This window comes from Elaeis guineensis, chromosome 1 (assembly GCF_000442705.2).
Source record: "Elaeis guineensis isolate ETL-2024a chromosome 1, EG11, whole genome shotgun sequence".
Taxonomy (NCBI): domain Eukaryota; kingdom Viridiplantae; phylum Streptophyta; class Magnoliopsida; order Arecales; family Arecaceae; genus Elaeis; species Elaeis guineensis.
Genome location: NC_025993.2, coordinates 2,052,139 through 2,068,276, shown reverse-complemented (window position 1 = coordinate 2,068,276; position 16,138 = coordinate 2,052,139). Strand labels below are relative to the sequence as shown.

Here is a 16,138-nt window from a genome sequence, read left to right as displayed (position 1 = left end):
TTCTTATTTCTTTGTTTTTGTTTTTGTTTTTGTTTTTGCCGGGTTGGTTGTGACCGATCCAGGCTTCTTTAAAGAATTCAAAACACTCCTGTTGGAAGTAAAAAAGAATTCCAAAGACTTGGTCTTTGGTCAGTTTAGTCTACCAAGCCGCGTCTGCTCTACCCCGTCTCCCCCCTAAAGCAAACCTCCTCTTCCTCATGCATTACGCTATGCTGAAACCATCCCCCCTTCTTAGGAACAAAATACCAAAAAAGAAACTTCCATCAACCCTTCAAACCCCACCACCTCCCTTCCCTCTCTCCACCACCACCTCATTTATCTCCAAGTTACAATGCAATATAACACCACCACCTTATACAACAAACCTTCACTTCAATGTCTCCTTCAAAAAAATCTTCACCTCTCTTCCTCCTCTTATTAGTCTTCATCTCCTCCTCCATCCCCTCCACCTTCTCCTCCCCTCTCTCCACCCTATCCATCTCCCACTTCTCCAACCTCACCTTAGTCTGCGCCCTTGTCCAGTCCTCTCCCTCCGATCGCTACGATCTCAATTGCACCGCCCTCCCTATCGAGTCCAACGCTTTTACCCCTCCGGCGACCAGCCCTATGCCGCCGTCGCCGCCGGCGATGACTTCCTATGCGGCCTCACCTTGCCCCCCGACAATTCCAATGCCACCATGAGGTGGTGGGCCTTCTCCGCCGACGATGCCGACCCCGGCAAGCGGATCTACCGGGGGCCATCTGTCGTGGCCCTCGCCGCCGGCGACTCCCGCGTTTGCGGCCTCATCGGCGATGCGCGCAAGCCCGCATGCTGGCGGTGGCCCGAGGTCTCCTTCCCTAGCGGCGTAAGCTTCGCCGATATCGCCGTCGGCCGGGATTTCGTCTGCGGGTTATTGAATTGTGGATCGATCAAGTGCTTCGGATACGACTTCGATGTCGTCGGAAGTGAGCCTCCCGGGAATTTCAGCTCGGTCGCCGCTGGATCCCGACATGCATGCGGCATCACCACCGACGGCAATCTAACATGCTGGGGCGCCGGCGCCGGAGCTCCAAAAGTAAATGAATTCACAACCGGCATAATTTCCATGGCATTGGGAGCTAACCGGACATGCCTGCTCCGTGCCAACGGAACAGTACTCTGCTGGGGGGAAAAACCTCAGCTGCCGACCGACATCGCCGCCGAACAATTCATCGCCATCGAAGCGAAGGGCGATGCGGTCTGCGGCATCCTGGCGAAGAACTTCTCTGTGGTCTGCTGGGGGAGCGAAATTTTCTGGCAAAACCACCTCGTCTACCGCCGAGCCAAGCCGGGGACCTGCGTGCCGAGCTCGAGCTGTCGGTGCAACATCCTCCCCGACTCCGGCAGCTTTTGCTCCGACGGCCAGGTCATCTGCCAGCCTTGCAGCCTCCAGCTCAATTCAAGCCCACCACCATTTCCACCGCCGACCAATTCAACCCAAAGCCACAGCACCAGCAAGGAGAGAAAACTAGTCTTCATAGTTCTGGGATCGGTTGGACTCGGTCTCGGCCTTTTGGCCGTGATAGGCTTCATAGTTTTCAGACATTGTAACAAGAGAAGCAAATGCCGGGTCCACGACACGTTGGAGCTGGGTGTGAGGCCATCTCCCCGAGTCGAGCCGATTCTAGACGGGCAACTCGGTCCGTTTGTGGAAGAGTTCTCCATGGAAACCCTCCTCAAAGCCACGGACGAATTCGCCGAGTCGCACAAGATCGGATCCGGCAGCTTCGGGTTGGTCTACCGGGCGACCCTCCCCGACGGGCGGGTCGTCGCCATCAAGCGCGCGGACCTGGCGAGCTCCTCGTCCCGAGTCAGCCACAAACGCCGAGTCCAGGAACGAGCCTTCCTCTCCGAACTCGCCCTCTTGTCCCGAGTCAACCACAAGAACTTGGTCCGGTTGTTCGGCTACTGCCAGGAGCGTGGCGAGCGGGTGCTGGTCTACGAGTTCATGGCCAATGGCACGTTGCACGACCACCTCCACAAGCTCGAGAACTCGCCGCTGAATTCGTGGGCGGCGAGGCTCAGGGTGGCGCTCGACGCGGCGCGGGGGATCGAATACCTCCACACCTACGCCGTGCCGGCGATCATCCATAGAGATATCAAGTCGTCGAACATTTTGCTCGATGGGGAGTGGACGGCGAAGGTGGCGGACTTCGGGCTGTCGTTGACGAGCCCCGGCGACGAGACCAGCGCGGCGGGGACCGTGGGGTACATGGACCCGGAGTACTACAGGCTGCAGCGGCTCACGGCGAAGAGCGACGTGTATAGTTTTGGGGTGGTGCTTTTGGAGCTGGTGACCGGGTGCAAGGCGATACATAGGAGCGAGGAGGGGAGTGACTCGCCGAGGAATGTGGTGCAGATGGCGGTGCCGTGGGTCGAGGCGGATGAAGTGGACCGGGTGTTGGACCGGAGGCTGGCGCCGCCGACGCCGGCGGAGGTGGAGGCGGTGGCGTACGTGGGGTACGTGGCGGCGGAGTGCGTGAGGGCGGAGGGGAGGGAGCGGCCGGAGATGAGGGACGTGGTGGCGGCGTTGGAGCGGGCGGTGGCGGAGGTGGACCGGGCCGAGGCCGAGCGGTCCAGGTGAGAAGTGGTGGGCGTTGGACCGGGTTGGCAAGTTGGGGGGAGGTCGTTCTGGTGGTGGGAACCAGGTTAGCCTGATGGGCACATCTCAACAACTAACAGATGCTGCTGGTAACCATTTTTGAATTTTTCTTGCTCTTTTTTTTTTTTTTTCTTGGACCGTAAACAATTCAATTAACAAGTGGTGTTTGATTTTTTTCCCCATGTAACTCATTCAATTAACAAAGTTGATATTTTTTTTCCCCCTCCATCCCCCAATGTCAGACTCAAATCAAAAACATTCTTTATCTTCTTATTCTACCATTAATTAGATTTTTTTTTTTTTTTGATAAGATGGATTATTCAAATTCTTCTAGTATGAATACAAATAGTTCAGCCGCACCCATTGCCACAAGCATGAAAATCCCGAACATCTTAGAGGAATATGAACCATGGTTTCAATTCGGACTAAGGCAAGAGTCCATTAATATGGATCTTAATTTTAAGGACCAACGCATGAATTTGGGTCCAATTAAGCGTGTGCATGTTTGGGTCCCAAAATGAGGTTGATTAGACTAGGTTGGGTTTGAGCAAAAAGGATTAGGTTAGGATAAATGATATATATATTTTTTTTTCTTTAGCAAGATGGAGTACTCCTATATCATGAGTATGAATATAATTCAAAAAATAAAAAAAAAAATCTCTCGAAATATATACTTCACCTATCTTGATCCATACGGCTCTCTCAAAGTGCTTTGTCACAAAAGAAACCATCCAGTTTGCTGTGCTATTGGCATTACGTAAGACGTGTCTCGTATCAATCGAAAAGTAGCCTCAAATTAGTGCCACATGTCATCGAGAAGTAGATGAATAGCTTCGTCTCTCGATCATTGATAATCTTAATGATTTAGTATCAATCTTCCTCTTTAAGAGTTAATGTCCTATTTTCCTCTTCTTAGAATGAAAATTAAACCTGTTGAGGCTACGTGCCCAGAGTGTACGAACCTTTCCCCCTCCATCGTACACAAAGTATTGTCCGCTTCGGGACGGCGCGTGCCCGCTACAGGGATCACTGAGAACGCCGCCCCTCACGATTTTGCCTCACAAAAGATGCCTCACGTGGGCAAGGGGGAGTCCGCACTCTTAAGCAGTAGACATTCTCGACTGTGGTCGATATGTGACTTTCGAGGCTCAGCCTCCGATGCCCAACCCACAACACAGCCTCCAGTCGAGAGGGTCTGCGCATGAGTGTGGGGATGGGTTCCCCTACCTGACGCACCAATGTTGAGGCTACGTGCCCAGAGTGTACGAATCTTTTCCCCTCCACCGCATGCAAGGTATTGTCCGCTTCGGGACGGCGCGTGCCCACTACAGAGATCACTGAGAATGCTGCCTCTCACGGTTTTGCCCCACAAAAGGCACCTCACGTGGGCAAGGGGGAGTTCGTACTCTTAAGCAGTAGACACTCTCGACTGTGGTCGATATGGGACTTTCGAGGCTCAGCCTCCCGATGCCTAACCTATAACACAGCCCCTCCTTCATGGCCGAGATAGTCATGTCTTCGTTGAGGTCCCAAACCTCAAGTGTGGTCGCATTGAATCGGGCCATAAAGTGTCGGAGTGTCTCATTTTCTCCTTGCTTGAGGGAGAAAAGACTGTCCGAGGTTCGTGGTGACTTCCGGCTGGTGCTGAAATGAGCCACGAAAGAATACTCAAGTTACCCGAAGGAGTGGATACATCCTGAGCAGAGGCTGGAGTACTAGGCTCTGACAGCTTTACGAAGTGTGGCGGGGAAGCCGATGCAGAGGAGGGCATCGGTTGCTCCTTGAATTGTCATGAGAGCATTGTAGCTCTCCAGATGGTCAACTGGATCGGTGGAACCGTCGTAAGGCTCCACATGAGGCATCTTGAACCGACTAGGGATCGGTTCGTCGAGGATAAATCGGAAGAGAAGTTGGGTGGTTCGAAAGTCGACGTTGTTTGAAGACTTCTGACCATTCGCCTGGAGCTGGGCAAGCCGACGGTCGATTTCTTCGAACTTACGTTCGTAGTCGTCCAACCGTCGGTGTTGAGAAATCCCAAGGGTCGAACCTCCTAACGAATTTGAGAGTGAGACAGACGGTATTCGCGGCCGCTTCTCCTTCCTCGCTCGCTCCAGCTGGGAAGGAGAGGGACGTCGAGATCGGTGGGTGTCGCACCATCGCCGCCTCCCCCCTTCTCGGTGGGAGTGCTGAGACGACTGCTCTTGAGGAGGAGACGGAAGTTGACGCGGGCGTCGGCGGCTGCTTCTGGACGGCATAGGGTGCGCTGCCGGTTGTTCCACCAGCGGTTGCGGCAACTGAGCCGGTTGTTGTTGGAGATTTTTGATCGCATCCGTCAGAACGGTCATTTACCGCATAATCGCCGCGATCTGTGCCTCTATGATCACCACTAGGTGCGGAGAGCTGGGTTCCGCTATAGAGGGTAAAGGAGGGGCCTCTTCCCGACGGGAAGAGTGCCTCGCCGATCCGTTAGCTCTCGATCGCTGAGCCCTGATTTTCGTCATCTCGAGAGATTTTTCATGCTCTATGGAGCTCGCTGTCTTACCTCTGTCGACCCCCTTCCTGGTGTGCCAATGTTGAGGCTACGTGCCCAGAGTGTACGAACCTTCCTCCCTCCATCGCACGCAAGGTATTGTTCGCTTCGGAATGGCGCGTGTCTGTTACAGGAATCACTGAGAACGCCGCCCCTCACGGTTTTGTCCCACAAAAGATGCCTCATGTGGGCAAGAAGGAGTCCGTACTCTTAAGCAATAGACACTCTCGACTGTGGTTGATATGGGACTTTCGAGGCTCAGCCTCCCGATGCCCAACCCACAACAAAACTGTTATTGAAAATTTTCCAAGGTCTTAGAACGTACAGAGTTGATCAGCGATTTCTTTCTTAAGAACATCCTACTGTTTCTTTCCAACCAAATTTGCCAATAAAATGCGAGCATCATTTGATTCCGGATGGAAAGAGGAGTGGATCCTCTTGCATCTCCAAGCTGTCAAAAATGTTTTTCACCTTTTAACCTGCCATGGTTGCGTCATTTATTTCTCAGTTCAATAGACAAGAAGCATTTTCTCATGGTATAGGTAAGTTGTGTTCTTCTTTTCCCTTTCATGTTGTGGTTTTATTTGTCTTATGCAGCTTTGTTTTACATATATTAATATATACTATTTATATATTCTATGTTCTCCTTTTTCTTTTTCATATTGTGATTTATAGACTTATTGATGGTAGTTCTCAAGCAAATTTAGATTTTTAGGCTCAAATTTTGGTTTCATGCAATATGCTACCTCATGATTTTGGAATCTTTTTGTTATGTTTTATTTTATGATCTCCACATTTTTAAGCAATTGGTTTGAAAAGAGTGTAGGTTAAAGACTCTATGCAAGTAGATTAGATCTGATGCATGTTTATTTAGTAAAATTTGTCGTGCTCTTAATAGTCTTTCATAAATATTTCTTAGTGAGAAATAGGAAATTTGAATTTTAAAGGTGTTTGAAATGATGGTAGAAGCAAAAAGTAAAACGAAAGCAAAATTGGTGGATCTCTTGCATCATAAGAAATTTTTTTCTCAAAAAACACATGGAAACTTGTACATTTATGTATGCCTTGTCAACGAAGGAAGCACCACCATCAGCATTCAAATATAAGGATAGGATCTTTCGTGTGAAAAAAGAAGCACCTTCTTTCATATGAATCTACTATTAGATTATCAGATAATAGAGTTCGAAGTATTTTGAGATTTATATGATGCGTGATCCAACGATGATTCTTTAGATATAATAATTCTTTCTTCCTCGGTGACTAAAGGGTGCCAACTAACTCCAATCTTTTTTTCTTTTTTTTTTTTCTTTTTTTTTTTTTATTTTTGCTCATGAAAGTTTTATTGCATTTTTATTGAAAAAGAAAAGAATTATTGTGTTGATGATGCACACCACATCCCAACCTTCTACTTTTTTATAGTTTGGACAACGACCCAACCTCTAGACCCAAAAAGAGAGATGATTTGACATCCAACCGTGTTGTCTGATTCCTTAACAACGTTAGTGGAGTCATCCGGTATGGAAAATGTGAACTTAGGAGCCTACCAGAAATAAAAATGAACCTGGGAACATTAAACATAGAACTGTCACAAGTTGGTAGACAAATTCTCCATTTTGGTGCTACTTTATTCCTGAGCCGCGAAGTCATGCCAAAGGTTTGAACGCAGGGAATAAGATGCTGACGTGTGCCAAAAAGGTTGGCCAAAAAAAGGAATTATTCATGGTGTGACACTCCTCCGTAATATGGGACCAGGTGGCCAAAAATCTTATACAGAAAGCTCAAGTGGGCATGGAATATGGGACCAGAAGAACACCATATCCTCAGCTTTTAGAGATAATTACCACTAGATGATGTAATACGGACATTGGACTGGGTTTACATGTGGATGTCTAATTGTTTCCTAATGTCAGCTATATGTTCAAAGATAGTCCCTTGGAGAGGGACAGGGATGATCAGATCCCTTCCCAACTGTACAAATTCCGACCGACATTTGGTGTGTGGAGTACATGCTACCAAACTATTTCTAAATAACAATTTTAATTTTGAGTAGAACTTGGCATGTGCAATGCACATATATTGAATTGAATAGATCATTTGATAGGTGATTGTTAAGTAGAGTGCATTTAATCGTTATCACGCCTCAAACCTACCATCTAGGTTGACATATGACACGGCTGCACATTTCAAGAGTAGGAAGCCGTGTCGCATGTCAACATAAGTGCTAAGTTTGGGGCATGACAACTAGCTCATTCCCACCTTCCCTCTTAGTTCTGGTCACTTGTTGGACTTGAGGAGATACATATAGTGCAGCTACAGCAAAGAGATGAAATTAAAGTACTATAGATATCATGGGCAATGGTAGGTGTCTCTGTTAACTGCCCTTTTTTTTTTTTTTTCACTTCTTTCTTAAGAAAAAAAAAGGGGCAGGTGGAGGTTGTCAACGAGCAGGTTTTGGTTGGGCTTGTGTAGATTTATACCCAAAATCAAATAATATATATATAATGCAAAGATAAAATCTAAACATAGTTAATGAGCTACATCCAAACCCAATTGATTAGATATTTTTTGCCGCTAGCAGGTATTTGTTTGACAAATTTGAGCTCTATCTTGGTTGTGAGACAGAATAATGGTGGGCGGACAGGACTTGGATACAGTGCTTGTCACCCTTCCATTGCTGTTGAGAGTGGTCCATGGTTCTTCAGTCCCTTCTAGCGGCACGTTACCATCATACATGTCAAAAAAACATTAATGATAGATCGAAGGGTGCAGGTTATATCTTTCGCATAAAAAAATGATTCACCGCTCTTCACTATATGTACTATTTGATTGTGCGATAGCTACCGTGAGATTTGTGCAGACAGATGAAAGAGAGAGTTCGGAGGGCTTTAAGATATGTGCGAGGCATAATCCAAAAGTTGATAGCACGAAAAAAGATCAATCATTCTTTCACACGAAAGATATGATCTAAACCCATCAATGAAACGATGAAACTGGAAAAAGGAGAGTCATCTTTGACTACTGCTTCCATTACAATCCATGTTGGCAATTTGAGAATATTAGACTTGGGGAATTAGCAACAAGCTAATCCAGGTTTTGATGCTTTTGGTGGCATATTACCATCATATTGGTCAAAAATTAACATTAACAATAGACTAATAAAATATTATAATAGGACGATGAGAAGAGAGTCAAGATTGATGATTGTTCATTATTGTCCACGTCGGCAATTTAAGAATATTAGACTTTGGGCATTAGCAACTAGCTAATTAATCTAGACATCGACAACCTAAGCCTAGCCCTGATGCAATTACGTCCCAGAGAATATAAGAATAATGTTGCCTAAAAATCCCTGCATGCATGAAAAGTCTAATAGAGGGAATGCCAAATTGATAGGTCAATGAAGGCTTCTTCGGGGCAGCTTTCCAAATGATAGCATCAAACAAATTTCAGTAAGCCTAGGAAATATTCCAACTTGATTAGTTTCTCATGCATGACGTAGTGGACTAGAAGCAATCTGTTTAGGTATGTGAGACCATGACAAGTCTTTGTATTTCCATATGCCATGACAGAGTCCAAAATTAACAAAAGAGAGGGTCAACATCTTCTCATTTTGGACTGTCTGCAGATAAATTTCTCATCTTGGTTTCTCCCTGCATCACAGTGTCCATTATTTCAGTATTAGATTCCTTAATTTGATTTAGTTGTGAACCAACTTCATCAGTCCAGAGCTATATGAACACCACCTTTAGCTCATAATCTTGAAAGGGGTTGAGAGCTTCAAGCTATCCACAATATCAGCAACAGAACCAATGCTAGCTGCAATTGAAATCAGAAGACAGATCATGCTCAAGCTCTGCAGCAACACCCACTTGGGAGCTCCCCTGCTGATCCCCTCTGAGCTATGTTCATGCTCACCGGAAAGTAGACGGTCAGCGGCCAAAAGCTCAAGGCACCAAGAAGGCCCAAGACAGCATTGAAGAATGGCACCAACATGGCCACCAATGTTGTGAAGAGAACGAAGACCGATCGGAGAACAAGCTTCGAAAGCGTGAAGCTTAAGGGGCTGCCTACTCTCACAGTGTAGATCCTGTGGATGAACTTGGCTTCCGGCCACTGCGAGGCGATTCGTCTCTCAATAGTGGCAAAGATTGGTTGAGCAAAGACCTGAAAGCATAATGTAGAAGCTAGTTAGTGTTTTGTTCATGATATTGGCCTTTAGTAGTAATGTAGCTTTGATGCTAGTCATTGCTTAATAAATATAGACCTGGTATGCTCCCACTAGGTGAATGATGAGGCATATATTGCCAATGTCAATGAGCCAAAAAGGCTCATAGATTCCGAAACCTGTGAGAATGTTTCCAGGAGCTTCATTACCGAAAGCTGCGTATCCGATGCAGCCAAGAGAAAGGTAGAAGATTGTGGTGATCCCTATTCCATACATTGCTGCCTTCTTCATTGTTTTGTTTTCTGGTGGAGGTGACCTCAATGTATCCTGCAGTTAAGGAGGATGCCATACAATTCTTAAACTTGCAACCTCAAATCTATAACAATTTATAGTGATAGCTTGCAAGCTTTCCTCTGGTCATGCCAACAAGCCTTGTCCAATACATTTGGTCAGTTCTATGAAATCTTTTTTCATTTCCATTCATTAAAAGATGCATCCACACAAATTAATGTGTCACCAAGCTGAAGGGCTAGACTATCTGCTTTATCATAACAATGCAATATTGGTTGTAATTATGTTCTGAGGGTGTGAAAAAAAGTTGAAGAACTACAAATGACCAAGAAATTGGTACCTGGATTTCTATCAGGACCTCAGCAAAAGTATAAGCAAAAGCTATGTTCCCCAATGCTAGGAGTGAATTCCATGCTCTCTTGCTCGATGTCACGGCAACAGAACCCGCTAGTCCTCCTCTGATATCACCATTAGAAGCCCATTGTGATATGCATAGACCAAGCCCTATGAAGGAGTAAGCAAATGACATCACAGCTGCCACCACTGACAGCCATGTTATGTTCTCCAAGCTTGGAAATTGAGAGAACACAACTTGAATTACCCCAAACACTACCATGAGCATAGTCCCAGAGGCCTCACACCTTGCGCCATGCCCGTTTCGATGAAAGCAGTTGAATCGCCTTATCGCACTCGAGTGACACACAAGAAGAGAAAGATATCTCATTGAGTGAACAAAAGCCTTTCATGCTAATCTATCTGATAGAGATTACTTACATCATGCTAGTTGTAGCTGTTACAGTGTAGCCCACCATAACCCCCATAAGTTTACATACTGAGCAACTCCACACATGAATACTTCCTTAGGGCCTTGAGGAGAAGCAATGCAATTTTGTCAATGAGCAGAAGTTATTGGAAGATGAGATGACATGCATGTAAAGTTCAGACCAAGAAGTAGTTAGATTACCTAAGTATGATCTGACTGCCTCCATATATGTTCGATTTCTTGTGCCGGTGATCGGATCAGGTGACCGATAAGAATTAGCCAAGAGGGTGGAAGTATAATAGGTTACGAAGGAGAAGCCGATGAGAGCGAGCGGCCCTGCGATCCAGCCTAATTGCGCAACACTCCATGCCAGAGCTAGCACCCCAGAGCCGATGACCGCAGTAACAATATGTGCTGTTGCAGACCATAAGGTTCCTGCATACATTGGTCAAGTCCAATTCAATACAGGGTTTGATGAAAGGGTTCAGAAATGCCAGCCATTAAGAGCATGGTATTGACCTCAAACAGGTTGTGCATGTGCCATGGATCCCAGATAAGCTTCAAGAAAGCCTGGTTGGATGTGAAATGGCCAGCTCGGCCTGGCCCAACTTAGCCAGCCTAGATGTAGTTACTGAAGAGAAGTTTTGCAAAGCCTAGTGGCCAGGCTGGGTCTGTGGGTCTTTTGTCATGTATTTCCCCCTTTTTCTCAAGAAACTTAGTCATTTGGTTCTAATTTAATTATCTCCCCCAATATTTGTATTGTAGGAGGACATCATCTTTAATCCCACATCGGTTGTGAATCAAGAGGGAGTTTAGCTTATATGCAATGCGACCTTTTTTCCCTTATGGTGCCTCCACATAGGACAAAGCCGTACGATACCTAATACGGGTCGAAGTGAACAACACCTCTAAGATTGGCACTCCTCATCTTTTTCTCCATGAGGTGCCTTTTAAAGAGTTAAACCATGAGACTCCATATCATGAGTCGGCTGAAACAGATAATACCTCATATATGCAGGAGCAGAGACCGATTTATTCGATTAACGTGCATCTGACCGTAATATTGGTGCCGTCTATAAGATACCGCTCCTATCCATGCACAGACTCTTCTTTGACCAGAGAGATTAATGTTGTGGAAGGACGATATCTTTAATTTCACATCGGTTATGAGTCCATAGAGTCTGATTTATATGAAATGCGACCTTCTCTCCTCCCATAGTGCCCTTCATGTGGGATAAAACTGTGCGATAGTTGATGCGGGCCAAAATAAATAATATTTCATGTAAAACCGTGAGGCCCTATGCCATGAGCCAGGCTAAATGGATAATACCACATGTATATGGAAGTTGAGACCGATCCATCCGAGTCACGAGCCTCGACTGCAACAATTTGTATAACAAAAATACCAAAATTCCTTCTATGTATGGTAGCAGTGTAACTAATGGACTATAGCTCAACTTGCAATTTGAAATCCCTGTGCAAGACACTCATTTGTTTTATCATATGTGTACTTACTCGGATCTCCAGCCCTCGGGAACAAATCAACTACTCTTGTTTGTAACACTAAGGAGCAAGTTACTGCTCTCATTATTAACCTTTGAAGCAAATCAAACAACTTCATGCCCTTAGAAGCAAATTAACAAATCTTCTTAGTTTTTACCTGACGTCTCTAGCCCATACTTGACAGTCCATTTATCACCCTACTCTGCCTTTAAGCATAACTTTCCTGCCTCTTGATGACCGGTCCAACTACTCAGCATACTCCAAGATATTTGTTTAAAAGCAAAATACCCTAATTAAAATTAATTTCCATAAACTCAACCCAAATGAACTCAGCTAAGGTTTGATTCCAAATTAGTTAGGGTCGGCTATATGAATCATTTTCCTCCATCCAACTTGGTCTAGGGAAAATTAATTTCACATGTAACAAACAAAAGTGAGGGTAAGTGTAACATAGGTCCAGATAAACAAGGCAACCAAAATCTTGTTGGTTAACCATATCTCTTTTAAACATCCATGATCGAGGTGGCCTATATTCTCTATAGAGTTAATTTAGTTGTTATGCTGACGCTATAGGATGTGAGCATGGAGAACTAAGGTCTTCTATGGTGCATGATTTACACTGCAGAATGTTGTGTAGTGCTCGATGATCACTATCAGAAAATAGATAGTTATCAACAGTGATGTACTGTATATGGCATGTAAAGTCATTTTATTTGAAAGCCATTCATTTTTAACAGTCACCCTCGGATATTTTGAAGCACTCTACAGTATAGACCGAGCATTACGGAGGATCCGTGCTCGAGCATTAATGTATTGGATCTAGTCTTTTTCGCTAGTGGGGATTGAAAGAAAGAAGAAGAAAAGTATTGATGGTAGTGACAGATTAAAGCATGATTAATACGGTTCCATCCACACTATTACATATGTTCGGATGAATTTACGATGAGTCTATCATTAGAAGTATCAATTTACTTCGCTCCATCAGGCACTTAATCCAATCTGACCCCTCTTCCCTCCTTTGCTGAGGTAAGTATGGGACAGACATAAATAATGATCTATATGATCCATAGCCATCTCTACCAACCATCTTTTCATTTAAAAAAAAAAATATTATATATTAAAAAGAAAAAGATAATGTTTCAAGTGACATAATCTTACAAGTAGAAGGAAGAAGAAAAGACATAAGCATCCCCAACTATACCATCAAGATTTATAGCAGAAGGGATTGGTCAAATGGAACTAATTATCATGTTTCTGAAGTGAACTCAGCAGATCAAACATAGGTGGATGAGTAATTAATAGAAGTGTTGTTGGCACTTACCTTGCCTCTCATGATCACCCCCCTCAATGTCTTCTATGGTTCTTTTCTCCATAATTCTATCCTCAGTGTCCTCAATCCTTATTCTTGACGGCCTCTGTGCGCTTCTAAAGACATGGTTCACACGTGAGCCAGTGATAGAGGAGCTGCAATAGAGCAATGGCTTCGCAATGCTTGAGAGCTATATATAGTGTGCCATTGATCTCTCTCTCACAGGATGGGATAGGCTCGTCCTGGTCATAAATGAGGAAAAAAGAAATAAAATTGGGTGGTTGGGCATTTCCGTTCGTTTGTATACTTAACTCTTCCATTTGACTTGCCTTTGTGGCAATGAGGTGGCAAGATAAGTAAATTTTTTTTTTTAAAAGCCATGAGAACCTAAGCTAATTATTGTTAGGAGAACTAAATAAATAGAATTCAATTACATGCTCTGACAATTAGGAGATTAAAATTTGAGGCCTCTCTGATCCTTAATCCTTTAGGGAGCTAGGCACCCACTATTAAACCTAACATACTGTTGTGGAGAATAAAAGGGACCAGAGGGAGCGACTGTATCCCTAAAAAATTTAAAATATTTATTATCTATATATTTATATATATAATGGCTCCTTAATATTTTAGCCTTACACATATTACGAATCCAATAATTTGAAAAAATTATATGATTAATTTATATATTAATTAAAATAATAAATTTTAAAAAAAAACAGTTATCTATTTATTGTTTAACACTTTATTTATTCTTCAATCTTTAATGTGCGAGAGATTATTGAGATTTTTACGTAATTAAAATTATTTTACAGATAGCATAAGATAATATTTTTTATTTATCTTTATTTATACATACAATTAAATATTTATTAATATTTTTATAATATTTTTAAATATATATATCTTTAATTTATTATTTATTATAAAATATTTATTTTAAAAAATTATTAAAAAATTATTATTTTATTCTTTCAATATTTAATGTCAAGCTCCACTACTACTAACATGCAATATTTATCTTTCAAATCGAATTACATGCAACTAATTATAGCCGCTTATTTTCATGTGCCCGATGACCTTTGAATGGCCATCTTTGATGCCTCACAATAAAAATAAATAATTATAATTAATAATATATATATATATTATATATATATATATATATATATATATATATATACACACACACGATTACATGATGCATAGGATATAGAATATAATTTTTTAAGATTAAGATAGTAATTTAAAGTAAATATTGCATCCGAGTGTATGTGTTTGCGTGCAACGCATGCACAAATTTACCTCGAAAGCGAAGAAACTTGTGCACACACTGACGACTGATCCATTGACTCCTGCTTTTGGCTTGCTAGTGGGTACTTTAATAATTTCCTCACTTTTGACCCTCCCAAAAAAAATTGTCATTCAAAGGGAACCAAATGCGCATCCAGATCATGCTTCCAGTCCCCCATCCTACATAAAGTGGCACCATGACAACATCCATGGTTCTACCTTGGTACTTCTAAAAACTTGCTAAAAAACACGTAAAAAATATATATACAAAGGAGCCATTATAGATGGAAAAGAGCCTAATCTAGAACATGGAAGAGTGAGGAAAGCATCCATATGAAGTGCTAATCTGGTAAGCAAGCAGCTATCATAGATGGAGCAAAACTGTTACGCATGGTTGGCAGTAAGCGCAGGTTCAAAGAAAACGCACCTCTATCACCCTTTACCTCATGGTGCAATCTACGTAGGACTCACCTTCATACAGTTTAGTCCACTAACGAACTTAGTCCAAGCTTGTCTACTAGCAAAATGAGTCCTCTGAAAAGTTCTGTTCTTTATTAATGTATCAAAGGGAGTATTGCTTTCATAACTTTGCTGGAATTACTTTGTGCGCCCAAAGTTTCCGACGACCCTCTATGATTCTTTGATAAGCCGAAGTGAAATGGGAGTGGAGCACATCATTTCAGTATACATTGATTAGGGTCATCTGGGCTTCTGAAATCATAATATTGTACAGGAATTAATAAAGATGTGACAGATCCATATGGACGTGGTATTTAGTTTCATATCAATTATTTGTTTAGAAAAATCTTGGATTATTTATAAAGAATCGAAGAATTCAAATAATAACCTATTAGTTAGTTTTTTAGAGAAGAGGTTCTGGATTGTTACAAATAGTATTAAAATCGAACTAGTCCATAGTCTATATGAACCAGGGGATATGCAGCACAGGTTCACTGGAATTGACAACGGATCGATTGTGATGTTTATGAATGGATGTATGGATTTAGACCTTAAGTCTATCTTCTGGCTAGTAATAATATAGCAGACACGTTATATTTACGATGGTGAGAGGCATGCCATTATTGAATTTTTAAAGTGACCTCTTAAGCATCAACTGTGCATGGCTTTTGTGATTAGGACCAAGAGATAGGTTCATCGGCCCTAGAAGTTCCAAGTGTGTAACTTGGTCTAGAGTTTCAAAACCAGACGCCAGAATAAAGCCTCCCCTTTCGGTGAAACTGCTGCTTTTCTACAAAGTGGCTGTTGCCTCAGTGATTCATATTGACCTGAGATGTCTTTCTGGATGAGGTATCCTAACAAATTCAGTTCCACTTGTAGATTGGATGTGGAGCGTGCGGTATGGGCTTAGTATCTTAACATGTCACACAAGAAATCTCCTCCTCCTCTTTTATCATCTCCATGTTTTGTAAACTTCATTTTCTTAATGAAGCTGTTGCTCCATTTCTCGGAAAAACAAAAGGAGGACATATCCAGCACACGGTGGTTATTAGGGGAGCATGGACCTCCCTGTAAAGTGCCATGGATGGCTGCCATCAAGAAATAAATAGCCATCAAAATCCACGAGCACATATTGTATCATACAAGATTATATGTTGTTTGATGGTTGTCCATCTTCTCAAATCGACTATCTAAAGATACATAGCAC

The 16,138-nt window shown here is 43.1% G+C and overlaps 2 protein-coding genes across 2 annotated transcripts; one reads left to right on the top strand and one right to left on the bottom strand.

Annotated features, from left to right (window-relative positions):
• Positions 1-234: 234 nt before the first annotated feature.
• LOC105037925 (serine/threonine-protein kinase-like protein CCR4) lies at positions 235-2,842 on the top strand. The gene is given in 2 exon segments (XM_010913554.4): positions 235-565; positions 568-2,842. Coding segments are annotated over 2 exon segments (2,226 nt in total). The 5' UTR covers positions 235-375; the 3' UTR covers positions 2,604-2,842.
• Positions 2,843-8,668: 5,826 nt separating this feature from the next.
• On the bottom strand, positions 8,669-13,415 carry LOC105037901 (amino acid permease 6). Its single transcript, XM_010913530.4, is given in 8 exon segments — positions 8,669-9,045; positions 9,048-9,315; positions 9,416-9,643; positions 9,948-10,296; positions 10,382-10,427; positions 10,430-10,474; positions 10,572-10,805; positions 13,195-13,415. Coding segments are annotated over 8 exon segments (1,371 nt in total). The 5' UTR covers positions 13,247-13,415; the 3' UTR covers positions 8,669-8,896.
• Between the last annotated feature and the right edge of the window lie 2,723 nt (positions 13,416-16,138).